At 41.7% G+C, this 14066-nt stretch overlaps 1 protein-coding gene across 1 annotated transcript in view; it reads left to right on the plus strand.

Annotated features, from left to right (window-relative positions):
• Positions 1-14066, plus strand: part of LOC132872216 (huntingtin-interacting protein 1-related protein-like) — a 266642-nt gene that overhangs the window by 69858 nt on the left and 182718 nt on the right. Inside the window, exons 4-6 of the mRNA XM_060906869.1 lie at positions 546-602; positions 693-779; positions 1155-1231. Of these exons, the coding sequence (XP_060762852.1) occupies positions 546-602; positions 693-779; positions 1155-1231 (221 nt within the window). The remainder of the gene's footprint in view (positions 1-545; positions 603-692; positions 780-1154; positions 1232-14066) is intronic.

Below are 14066 nucleotides of genomic sequence, written 5' to 3' on the forward strand. Positions count from 1 at the left end.
TCTATCTGTACCTTACTGTCATCAGAAATATGTTTTTATATTATGATTGATTCAAGATCATTACCCACTTCTACATAGACAGACACACACACACACACACACACACACACACACACACACACACACACACACACACCCCTCTCTGAGGTCACATACAAACACACACACATTTGACAGACACAATAGCCGTTTGGAGAGATTGATTTGTTATAAAAGGTGTTTGTAATCTTTCATCTTTGACGAAGTGACTGTGCGAATAAACTGGCATGTGAATCTCTGATTCCTTGTCTGTTTTCTCTCGACCTGATCATTCTCGTCCTCGGCCGAGGGTGGCCCACGAAGGAATCGGGGTCTCTGACTGGGGTGAACCCCAACAATTATTAAGTATATTCAATGGAATATCAGCTAATTGCATGCTCAGACATGCAAATTGCATATAAATCTGTTTGTATCCACCATGGTCTATGAGGCCCATTATCGCAAATATACACGTTTGTAATGAAGTTGCACCACTGTTATTTGTTGTAATTTATTTATTTCAATAGACCTTACAAGACTGTATGAGACATTACAGTAACATTGCAGAGACTGGAACACTATGGGTAAGTTAAATAATGTAAAAGTTGTCTTCTGCTTTCTTAGCAAGCAACTAAGGATGGATCATATTAATTATTGTTTAATATTGTTCCTAGGGAAACCTCAGAGATAAATCTGGATATGGACAGCTTGTTTCTCTATATACCAAGCTCCTCTGCACTAAACTGGCATTTCATACTACAGTAAGATTTTTTTTTTAATTTTATTCAAATGAATTGAAACCATCAAAAAGATAATCAATAAATGCATGCTTATCACTTTCACCTAATTTATGCTTGACCTCGGTATGGCAGTTTGCGTTTTTCATGATTTAGTTGATTTAGATTAGATACATCAGGTATTCTTGTAAATGTAAAAGTATCCCATATAAACTATATTTTTTATATAGATCATTATTGTGAGCACAGACATTAAAAATATGGAGTAAATTTATGTGCATGGTGGAAACCTTAAGACAAGAATGAAATGTTTATTTTAGGCAAATGAATACAGTATGTTTGGTTATTTAAGCTTTATTAGCGTACCTTGCAAGAAACCTTTGTTTTGCTTCTTTGTAGCATCCTGAAATTCGAGCCAACCTGGAAGCCACAGATGAAGTCCTGGAGCGGACAGCAGGAACAGACATCAACAATGTGTATGTGATGACTAATTGTACAATACTGCCATCTTATTAAAAACTATTGCTAGGCTAGGATGATAACATTTTATATAAAAAAGGTCAGAGCTAAATTACTTAGCTGTTGTTTTTCTTTCAGTCAGACATGAATTAATAATAGTCATAAATATTTAATATAGAACCACTTAGGATTCAATTTGACCAGAATATTTGCCCCCAGCAATTAAACATGAAACAAAAATATCGAAATTATTACGTGCAATTCTGTGTTGGACATAGCTTTAATGCATTCTAAATAAAATCAAATAGAGACCTGAACAATAGGCGGTGGCAGGGGTTAAAAAAAAACAACCACCCTCTTACTATAGACAATGCCTCGTTTTGATTTAAATCAGAATATGAAAACAGATATGAATGTTTTACAAACGAGTACTGTGTTGCATCCCAAGCGTGCCTAGAACAAGCACTACAGAAACTGTTTATAAAAACTGCCCGTATGCTAAAAGAAATTGGTAGGCATCACATTTGTCACAATGCCTGTTGATTTCACTAACAATAGAGATACAGTTGCACAAAGAACAAAATCAAATTGGTTTATTTTTGCACTTTTGAGGGCTTTGTTAAATAAATACATAAAATATATTCATACAATTTGTGCAGTGTATTGGGGCGGAGGTGGCTCAAAGGTTAACGCATTGGTTTCCTGGTTAGAAGGTTGGGGGTTCAAGCCCTGGCATTGACTGGCTGCCACCATTGGACCTTGGGCAAGGCCCTTAGTCCTACCTTCTCAATCCTATCCACATTGATGCAACATATAGGTGGGAAAAAGATGAAGATAACCAAGCAACCAACATTTGTGCATTGTGTATTGCCCCAATTACATTTTGAAAACGCGTTATTGTCGTGTTTGTTTTGTTTATTTATTTTTGGTCACCACCTTTGGAAAGCATGTGTGAATATGACTGCATGAGTTTCAGTATTTGGTGCATAGTTGATAAGGAGATGCCGAACCTGACTCCCATTTCTTGTTGAAATGTGCACGTGGCCTAAAACCACGGTGCTAGACTAACTTTTCCACATGATTTGGTCACACCCTTTTCTTTCCATTCCATTGATGTGGTGAAATTTTTGTTGGACATTCTGTTGGATTTACAACATTTTATTTTTGGAAACATAAATGTTGTAAGTGCTATTGTAAGCGCTCCATCTTGGTTACACTTTTTGTTAACATTGTAATCATTTGGCAAATCACTGTGGTATAAGAGTGTAACACACTCCAGTCAAAAATACTGCACTTGGTGCAGTATTTATACTGCACTTCTCATATAACAGCATGGTCTGTCTTTTACAGCAATTTAGGGAATTTTAAGCCTTTGTCACATGTATATTAGGGCACAGGGAACATATCAAATGTTGAAACTGAGATTTTATTATTATTTTGAAAAATATATCATTTTGAATTGACTGCCAGCAAAACAAAAAAGGTGAGATGGGGCAACAAAAGACTGGAAAAGTTGTGTAATTCTTAATATATAGCTTTAGGCACTGCCTAAAAGCGGAGCTCCCATCTGTTTCTGGGTTGTAGAATTTTATAGCCAGCCTCTTTTGTTTTATTTCGTTACTGTTATAGTGACTATACTGTTTCCTTATGTTGTACAAAACATCAAGTGACAACAGCGACAATTTACTCACTGCTATACTGTCCTGACTATGACTCACTTCACTAGTTGTTTGGTTTCCTGTAGTGGCAGGCACGCACGCACAGGACCAAAACCATCAGAGAACAACTTGATGGGTTACTCACTACTCAGCTGTTGGGTTTCCTGTAGTGGCAGGCACGCACACACAGGACCGAAACCATCAGAGAACAACTCGATGGGTTACTCACTACTTAGCTGTTGGGTTTCCTGTAGTGGCAGGCACGCACGCACAGGACCGAAACCATCAGAGAACAACTCGATGGGTTACTCACTACTCAGCTGTTGGGTTTCCTGTGGTGGCAGGCACGCATGCACAGGACCAAAAACATCTCAATGGGTTTCTTTATGTATCCGCACACTATGCCGATGGGGCTCCGCTCGCGTGGGCCTTTGGCCCATGCAGGAGCGCCACTAAAAAAAATAAATAAATAAATTCACCTGATGGAACATCTCCATAAAGAGGTCAATTGACAACAGGTCAGTAAAATGAATGGGTATAAAAAGAGCATCCCAGAGAGGCTGAGTCTCTCAGAAATAAAGATAACATTTCTCAACATAAAGCAACAAAGAATTTGGAGATCATGTCACTTACAGTACATAATATCATTAAAAATTTCAGAGAATCTGGGGGAAAAAAACAAACAAACCTCTGTACACAAGGCCAAAAACCAACATTGGATTCCCATGATCTTCAGTGCAGTGCCTTCAGTTAGTACGGCATTAAAAGCAGACATGATTCAGTCATAGAAATCATCGAATGGGCTCAGGAACACTTCTGAAATCCATTGCCCATGAAAACTGTAAATCGCTCCATTCACAAATGCAAGTTAAAATTCTATCATTCAGTGAAGAAACCATATGTAAAAAAATGTCCAGAAAAGCTATCATCTCTGGGCCTGAGCTCATTTGCAATGGACTGAGATGAAGTGGAAAACTGTCCTGTGGGCTGACAAATTTAAATTTGAAATTCATTTTTGAAATCATGGACAAGGAGAGGGACTATCTGGCTGATCAGTGCACAGTTAAATAGCCAGCATTTGTAATGGTATTAATGGGATTAGTGCACATGGCATGAATAGCTTGCATGTGTGGGAAGGCATCATTAATGCTGAACGTATGTACAGTGGGGCAAAAAAGTATTTAGTCAGACACCAGTTGTGCAAGTTCTCCTACTTAAAAAGATGAGAGAGGCCTGTAATTTTCATCATAGGTACACTTCAACTATGAGAGACAGAATGGGGGGAAAGAATCCAGGAAATCACATTGTAGGATTTTTAATGAATTAATTGGTAAATTCCTCGGTAAAATAAGTATTTGGTCACCTACAAACAAGCAAGATTTCTGGCTCTCACAGACCTGTAACAGCTTCTTTAAGAGGCTCCTCTGTCCTCCACTCGTTACCTGTATTGATGGCACCTGTTTGAACTCGTTATCAGTATAAAAGACACCTGTCCACAACCTCAAACAGTCACACTCCAAACTCCACTATGGCCAAGACCAAAGAGCTGTTAAAGGATACGAGAAACAAAATTGTAGACCTGCACCAGGCTGGGAAGACTGAATCTGCAATAGGTAAGCAACTTGGTGTGAAGAAATCAACTGTGGGAGCAATTATTAGAAAATAGAAGACATACAAGACCACTGATAATCTCCCTCGATCTGGGGCTCCATGCAAGATCTCACCCTGTGGGGTCAAAATGATCACAAGAACGGTGAGCAAAAATCCCAGAACCACACGGGGGGACCTAGTGAATGACCTGCAGAAAGCTGGGACCAAAGTAACAAATGCTACCATCAGTAACACACTACGCCACCAGGGACTCAAATCCTGCAGTGCCAGACGTGTCCCCCGCTTAAGCCAGTACATGTCCAGGCCCATCTGAAGTTTGCTAGAGAGCATTTGGATGATCCAGAAGAGGATTGGGAGAATGTCATATGGTCAGATGAAACCAAAATAGAACTTTTTGGTAAAAACTCAACTTGTCGTGTTTGGAGGAGAAAGAATGCTCAGTTGCATCCAAAGAACACCATACCTACTGTGAAGCATGGGGGTGGAAACATCATGCTTTGGGGCTGTTTTTCTGCAAAGGGACCAGGATGACTGATCCGTGTAAAGGAAAGAATGAATGGGGCCATGTATTGTGAGATTTTGAGTGAAAACCTCCTTCCATCAGCAAGGGCATTGAAGATGAAACGTGGCTGGGTCTTTCAGCATGCCAATGATCCCAAACACACCGCCCGGGCAACGAAGGAGTGGCTTCGTAAGAAGCATTTCAAGGTCCTGGAGTGGCCTAGCCAGTCTCCAGATCTCAACCCCATAGAAAATCTTTGGAGGGAGTTGAAAGTCCATGTTGCCCAGCGACAGCCCCAAAACATCACTGCTCTAGAGGAGATCTGCATGGAGGAATGGGCCAAAATACCAGAGTCCTTACCGATACCAATAGTCCTTCTCCATGGCCTCCCCGAACTCCTCCCAGTTCCGAGTTTTTGCCTCCGCAACTGCCCGAGCAATGTATTCATAGAAAACTTTTTTAAAAATTATATCTTAAAAGTAAATAGGCATCCTTCTCTGAGATGCCCCATTTGCTTGTCCATAAGCAATCAAAATTTGAAGTAATTATCTTTAACCACTACAGTTCTGTATAAAGTTATCCAAACATTGGGTATAAATGACACCAAACCTCTCCCATTGGCATAATGCCTCTAGAAATGGTAGACAACTACTAAAATTTGCAGAAAATGCCAAATTAAAAAAAAAATTCTTCAAATAGTACAAAATTAAATAACAAAAGGGCAACAGTTACAAAACAGGCAATTACAAAATGTGCAATTTCACAAATAACACATCTGAAACTTGCATTTAGCATTCATTGAACTCTGCACCAGAGCCCTGTTAGCACTGTTGCATGTAATGGCATGCAGCAGGTGCTGTTTCCACATGGATGTGAGGTTGGATTTGAGGAGGTAAAATAACAGAATTGGACCAGAAATAGTTTTTCCCTAGGATTGAAGAAATCTGAAGAAGCATTGGACAAAGATTTGGACCAAATTTGTGGCTTGTGTGAAAAATTTTCTATACCTATTGATATATGGTATTTCTTGATGAGCAGTATCAATATGGCAGATGCATCAATTGGGTTCACATGACACATTTCCATATCTTGCCTTTGGAACCTCTCATGGAATTACCTGGCTGCATTTATTTATTTATTTAAAGGCAAACACAACAGTTATCAGCCAAAATGCATTTTTGCTTATTGCAGCACCCCCAGTGGTCAAATGATGCAAACATTTTTTGCAGTTCTTCAGAATGCAGTCCCACATCCATATACCAAGTCTGATTTTATGTCAAAGCATTGCAGAATTATGATCTCATTTCCTGTTTGGCAGCTTCACCACCATTTATTTTATTTATTTTTTTTATTCGTTGTAATGGATGAACACTTGTCTCTGCCTTGGAATCTCCCAAGATACCACCACACACGAATTTTTCAAGGCATCAACAGTTCTTGGAATTTTTTTTTTTACTTATTGCTGCAGCCCCAGTGGCCAAATGATTTTAATTGTTTAAGTCCTCAGTAGGGGGTGTACCTATCTGTCTACCAAGCTTAGGATCACTATATCAAACAGTTGTAGAGATGGGACCTCCGTTCCTATTTGATGACACTGTACCTATTTGTATTACTACTATAACTCCTACTCAATACTTGAGAGCCACTGTGTATGGTAAAACCGGAATGTGTAATTCTTTTATTTGCTTTTACATGCGTTTTGTACGTGATATACAGAATGTACCTTTCAGATAAATGAACCCATTTAAGAGGAGTTGTTGAAGTGTTATTGGTCATTCAATAAATTTGTTCTGCAAAACTTGATATTAGACTAAAATACCCCCTTACCTAAAATGATTGACACCCCTGGTCTAGACCCTATTAAAAATCTTAACTCTGACATGTCTCCTGAAGAAACATCTGGGGGCTAATCTACATGCAGATGACTTGCATAATCTTTAATGATACCTCCAGAAATTTGACTTAAATGGGTGCTTAACCCATCTCTAAATAGGCACAGATTTTTAGATCACATAAATATTGATGTAACTTGTTGGCATTACTATGGCCTTAGATGAAAGAATAATCTCTCTCTTGCCTTAAGTAAGTGCTTGTTTTGGTTAGTTTAGCTATTAAGCTATTGTTGGCTCAGCAGTTAATGGTCTGAAATGGAAAAAAAGCAATCTTGCTTACCTTAAATAAGTGCTTGTTTTGGCTAATTTAGCAATCAAGTTAAGTTAAGGCTCTTGGCTACTAGTTTATAATGTTAAGAAGAATTCTGAGCACTACCAAGATGTAAATAATTTCTGCTTCAGGGCCTTCCATCACAGAACCTTGCACTCCTTCCAAGCCAAGCTGTGTGAAGAAAATAATTTTGTACTGTACATGCAGGGCTCAACATTATTATTAGGGCCCGAGCCCTATGGGCGAAGGCCCTATTGTTCTTGTAAGAGTTCACTATTATTATTCTTCCGTCTTCTTCTTTATTTTTCTCCGCTGTTGGGCCATTTTCGGGGCGCTTGCCATGGGCAAAAACGCACGAAATTTGGCACCAGTTCCGAGAATTGCCACCGCTACTCAGAACCAAAAGCCCAAACTTGGCCGGGGCTCAGGGCCTCTATAGCGCCCCCTAAGTCGTTGTGATTTTGGCCTCCCGCATTAAGGTGCCTGGTTGCCATATGGTTTGTACTAGTGGCATGCCATTTGGTATGCATATGTATCTCACTAAGCCGGACAAAAATGTAATGCCAATGCATTAGCCACGCCCAACAGGAAGTGAGGTAATTTCACTTTTGTGCGAAATGCATGGCCACGAAGACGGCGCAACTCCTCCTAGACCGTTCATAGGAATGTCACCAAAATTGATACACATCATCTACAGACATGGCTGACAAAAGTTACTAAATACGTTTCACGTAGGATAAACCGTTCAGAAGTTATACGTCAATCAATTTTCGATGCAAAATTTTACATGCTTAAAAATTCATAACAAATCTTCTGATTGCTCAAAACTGCTCATACTTCAAACGCAAATCACTCATTGGGCTTCTGACATGTTACCCAATTTCTGTGATATTTCGCCACTGGGGGCGCTATTTTTGGGCAAAAATTCCAATCTTTCCTCAAATTTGGTCAAACTTCGCGGCCACCCCCTTACTACCTCCCATGTCATGTATACCACGTTTTGGAAATTTTCGTCCATGGGGGGCGCTGTTTTTGGCCGACGCGATTGCTCCAAAACGGGTTTTTGGTAAATAATTCCATTATGCTTTTCCTTCACACCACTACCTTGTGATAGTACGTTGCTGTTGTAGACACTTATTTTTCCAACTCATAATCGCTCATGTACAGCATAGCGCCACCTAGTGACATGTGAAAAACCAAAAAATTTATTCTTCAAAAATCTATATCTCATCTTCTATTTACTCAATTGTCATCAAACTTCATACGCAAACTCTTCATAGCTCACCTGACGTCTACGCCAAATTTTGTGCACTTTCGCCCCTGGGGGTGCTGGTTATGGCAAAAATGATATTGCAGCTTCTGATTTGTCAAACTTGCCAAGCAAACTCTTTACAAGACCCTTATTGGGGCGCTTGCCATGGTCGACAACGCACGAAATTTGGCTCCTTTTTCTTAGACTGCCACCGCTACTGAGAACCAGAAGCCCAGATCCAGGCGGGCCTCAGGGCCTCTATAGCGCCCCCTAACTCGTTGTGATTTTGGCCTCCATTTTAAGGTGCCTGGTTGCCGTGTAGTTTGTAGTAGTGGCATGCCATTTGGTACGGATATGTATCTCACTAAGCCGGACAAAAATGTAATGCCAATGCATTGGCCACGCCCAACAGGAAGTGAGGTAATTTCACTTTTGTGCGAAATGCATGGCCACGAAGACGGCGCAACTCCTCCTAGACCGTTCCTAGGAATGTCACCAAAATTGATACACATCATCTACAGACATGGCTGACAAAAGTTACTAAATAGGTTTCACGTAGCATAAACCGTTCAGAAGTTATACGTCAATCAATTTTCAATGCAACATTTTACATGCTTAAAAATTCATAAATCTTCTACTTGCTCAAAACTGCTCATACTTCACACGCAGATCACTCATTGGGCTTCTGACATGTTACCCACTTTCTGTGATATTTCGCCACTGGGGGCGCTATTTTTGGGCAAAAATTCCAATCTTTCCTCAAATTTGGTCAAACTTCACGGCCACCCTCTTACTACCTCCCATGTCATGTATACCACATTTTGGGAATTTTCGTCCATGGGGGGCGCTGTTTTTGGCCGACGCAATTGCTCCAAAACGGGTTTTTGGTAAATTATTCCATTATGCTTTTCCTTCACACCACTACCTTGTGATAGTGCGTTGCTGTTGTAGACACTTATTTTTCCAACTCATTATCGCTCATGTACAGCATAGCGCCACCTACTGGCATGGGAAAAACCAAAAATTTTATTCTTCAAAAATCTATATCTCATCTTCTATTTAGTCAATTGTCATCAAACTTCATACGCAAACTCTTCATAGCTCACCTGACATGTACGCCAAATTTTGTGCACTTTCACCCCTGGGGGTGCTGGTTATGGCAGAAATGATATTGCAGCTTCTGATTTGTCAAACCTGGCAAGCAAACTCTTTACAAGACCCTTATTGGGGCGCTATTATTATTAGGGCCCGAGCACCGTACAGTGCGAGACCCTATCGTTGCCATGTGTCCAATTCTGTGCTTTGTCGCCATTGCGGGAGTAATGTCTCTTGCCGAAGAAGCTGTGGAAGGTATTTCGCGGGGACGCATGCCCCCGCCCCCCTTGGCCGCTGGCGCGAGGGCCCGTCGAGGCCGCTTGCGGCTTTAATTATTATTATTATTATTATTAGGGCGCGAGCCCTATGGGCGAAGGCCCTATTGTTCTTGTAAGAGTTCACTATTATTAGGGCCCGAGCCCTATAGGGCGAAGGCCCTATTGTTCTTGTAAGAGTTCACTATTATTATTCTTCTTCTTCCGTCTTCTTCTTCTTCTTTATTTTTCTCCGCTGTTGGGCCATTTTCGGGGCGCTTGCCATGGGCGAAAACGCACGAAATTTGGCACCAGTTCCGAGAATTGCCACCGCTACTCAGAACCAGAAGCCCAAACTTGGCCGGGGCTCAGGGCCTCCATAGCGCCCCCTAAGTCGTTGTGATTTTGGCCTCCCGCATTAAGGTGCCTGGGTGCCATGTAGTTTGTAGTAGTGGCATGCCATTTGGTCCGCATATGTATCTCACTAAGCCGGACAAAAATGTAATGCCAATGCATTAGCCACGCCCAACAGGAAGTGAGGTAATTTCACTTTTGTGCGAAATGCATGGCCACGAAGACGGCGCAACTCCTCCTAGACCGTTCATAGGAATGTCACCAAAATTGATACACATCATCTACAGACATGGCTGACAAAAGTTACTAAATACGTTTCACGTAGGATAAACCGTTCAGAAGTTATACATCAATCAATTTTCGATGAAAAATTTTACATGCTTAAAAATTCATTACAAATCTTCTGCTTGCTCAAAACTGCTCATACTTCACACGCAAATCACTCATTGGGCTTCTGACATGTTACCCAATTTCTGTGATATTTCGCCACTGGGGGCGCTATTTTTGGGCAAAAATTCCAATCTTTCCTCAAATTTGGTCACACTTCACGGCCACCCTCTTACTACCTCCCATGTCATGTATACCACATTTTGGGAATTTTCGTCCATGGGGGGCGCTGTTTTTGGCCGTCTCAATTGCTCCAAAACGGGTTTTGGGTTAATAATTCCATAATGCTTTTCCTTCACGCCACTACCTTGTGATAGTACGTTGCTGTTGTAGACACTTATTTTTCCAACTCATACTCGCTCATGTACAGCATAGCGCCACCTACTGACATGGGAGAAACCAAAAAATGTATTCTTCAAAAATCTATATCTCTTCTTCTATTTACTCTATTGTCATCAAACTTCATAGGCAAACTCTTCATAGCTCACCTGACATATACGCCAAATTTTGTGCACTTTCGCCACTGGGGGCGCTATTTTTGGGCAAAAGATCCAATCTTTCCTCAAATTTGGTCACACTTCACGGCCACCCTCTTACTACCTCACATGCCATGTATACCACATTTTGGGAATTTTCGTCCATGGGGGGCGCTGTTTTTGGCCGACGCAATTGCTCCAAAACGGGTTTTTGGTTAATAATTCCATAATGCTTTTCCTTCACACCACTACCTTGTGATAGTACGCTGCTGTTGTAGACACTTATTTTTCCAACTCATAATCGCTCATGTACAGAATAGCGCCACCTACTGACATGGGAAAAACCAACAAATTTATTCTTCAAAAATCTATGTCTCATCTTCTATTTACTCAATTGTCATCAAACTTCATACGCAAACTCTTCATAGCTCACCTGACATATACGCCAAATTTTGTGCACTTTCGCCCCTGGGGGTTCTGGTTATGGCAAACCCTATTGTTACCATGTGTCCAATTCTGTGCTTTGTCGCCATTGTGGGAGTAATGTCTCTTGCTGAAGAAGCTGTGGAAGGTATTTTGCGGGGACGCATGCCCCCGCCCCCCTTGGCCGCTGGCGCGAGGGCCCGTCGAGGCCGCTTGCGGCTTTAATTAGGGCCCGAGCCCTATAGGGCGAAGGCCCTATTGTTCTTGTAAGAGTTCACTATTATTATTCTTCCGTCTTCTTCTTCTTCTTCTTCTTCTTCTTTATTTTTCTCCGCTGTTGGGCCATTTTCGGGGCGCTTGCCATGGGCGAAAACGCGCGAAATTTGGCACCAATTCCGAGAATTGCCACCGCTACTCAGAACCAAAAGCCCAAACTTGGCCGGGGCTCAGGGCCTCTATAGCGCCCCCTAAGTCGTTGTGATTTTGGCCTCCCGCATTAAGGTGCCTGGTTGCCATATAGTTTGTAGTAGTGGCATGCCATTTGGTATGCATATGTATCTCACTAAGCCGGACAAAAATGTAATGCCAATGCATTAGCCACGCCCAACAGGAAGTGAGGTAATTTCACTTTTGTGCGAAATGCATGGCCACGAAGACGGCGCTACTAGACCGTTCATAGGAATGTCACCAAAATTGAAAGACATCATCTACACACATGGCTGACAAAAGTTACTAAATAGGTTTCACGTAGCATAAACCGTTCAGAAGTTATACGTCAATCAATTTTCAATGCAAAATTTTACATGCTTAAAAATTCATAACAAATCTTCTAATTGCTCAAAACTGCTCATACTTCACACGCAAATCAGTCATTGGGCTTCTGACATGGTACCCAATTTCTGTGATATTTCGCCACTGGGGGCGCTATTTTTGGGCAAAAATTCCAATCTTTCCTCAAATTTGGTCAAACTTCACGGCCACCCTCTTCCTACCTCCCATGTCATGTATACCACATTTTGGGAATTTTCGTCCATGGGGGGCGCTGTTTTTCTAGTTATTATTATTATTATTAGGGCCCGATCACCGTTCAGTGCGAGACCCTATTGTTGCCATGTGTCCAATTCTGTGCTTTGTCGCCATTGTGGGAGTAATGTCTCTTGCCGAAGAAGCTGTGGAAGGTATTTCGCGGGGACGCATGCCCCCGCCCCCCTTGGCCGCTGGCGCGAGGGCCCGTCGAGGCCGCTTGCGGCTTTAATTATTCTTCCGTCTTCTTCTTCTTCTTTATTTTTCTCCGCTGTTGGGCCATTTTCGGGGCGCTTGCCATGGGCGAAAACGCACGAAATTTGGCACCACTTCCGAGAATTGCCACCGCTACTCAGAACCAAAAGCCCAAACTTGGCCGGGGCTCAGGGCCTCTATAGCGCCCCCTAAGTCGTTGTGATTTTGGCCTCCCGCATTAAGGTGCCTGGTTGCCATATAGTTTGTAGTACTGGCATGCCATTTGGTACGCATATGTATCTCACTAAGCCGGACAAAAATGTAATGCCAATGCATTAGCCACGCCCAACAGGAAGTGAGGTAATTTCACTTTTGTGCGAAATGCATGGCCACGAAGATGGCGCAACTCCTCCTAGACCGTTCATAGGAATGCCACCAAAATTGATACACATCATCTACAGACATGGCTGCCAAAAGTTACTAAATACGTTTCACATAGGATAAACCGTTCAGAAGTTATACGTCACTCAATTTTCACTTCAAAATTTTACATGCTAAAAAATTCATAATTCTTCTAATTGCTCAAAACTGCTCATACTTCACACGCTAATCACTCATTGGGCTTCTGACATGTTACCCAATTTCTGTGATATTTCGCCACTGGGGGCGCTATTTTTGGGCAAAAAATCCAATCTTTCCTCAAATTTGGTCAAACTTCACGGCCACCCTCTTACTACCTCCCATGTCATGTATACCACATTTTGGGAATTTTCGTCCATGGGGGGCGCTGTTTTTGGCCGACGCAATTTCTCCAAAATGGGTTTTTGGTTAATGATTCCATAATGCTTTTCCTTCACACCACTACCTTGTGATAGTACGTTGCTGTTGTAGACACTTATTTTTCCAACTCATAATCGCTCATGTACAGCATAGCGCCACCTACTGACATGGGAAAAACCAAAAAATTTATTCTTCAAAAATCTATATCTCATCTTCTATTTACTCAATTTTCATCACACTTCATACGCAAACTCTTCATAGCTCACCTGACATGTCCGCCAAATTTTGTGCACTTTCGCCCCTGGGGTTGCTGGTTATGGCAGAAATGATATTGCAGCTTCTGATTTGTCAACCTTGGCAAGCAAACTCTTTACAAGACCCTTACTGGGGCGCTTGCCATGGTCGACAATGCTTGAAATTTGGCTCCTTTTTCTTAGACTGCCACCGCTACTGAGAACCAGAAGCCCAGATCCAGGCGGGCCTCAGGGCCTCTATAGCGCCCCCTAACGTGTTGTGATTTTTGCCTCTCGCATTAAGGTGCCTGGTTGCCATGTAGTTTGTAGAAGTGGCATGCCCTTTGGTACGCATATGTGTCTCACCAAGCCGGACAAAAATGTAATGCCAATGCATTAGCCACGCCCTACAGGAACTGAGGTAATTTCACTTTTGTGCGAAATGC

The sequence above is a fragment of the Neoarius graeffei genome, chromosome 24 (assembly GCF_027579695.1).
Source record: "Neoarius graeffei isolate fNeoGra1 chromosome 24, fNeoGra1.pri, whole genome shotgun sequence".
NCBI classification, from domain to species: Eukaryota; Metazoa; Chordata; class Actinopteri; order Siluriformes; family Ariidae; genus Neoarius; species Neoarius graeffei.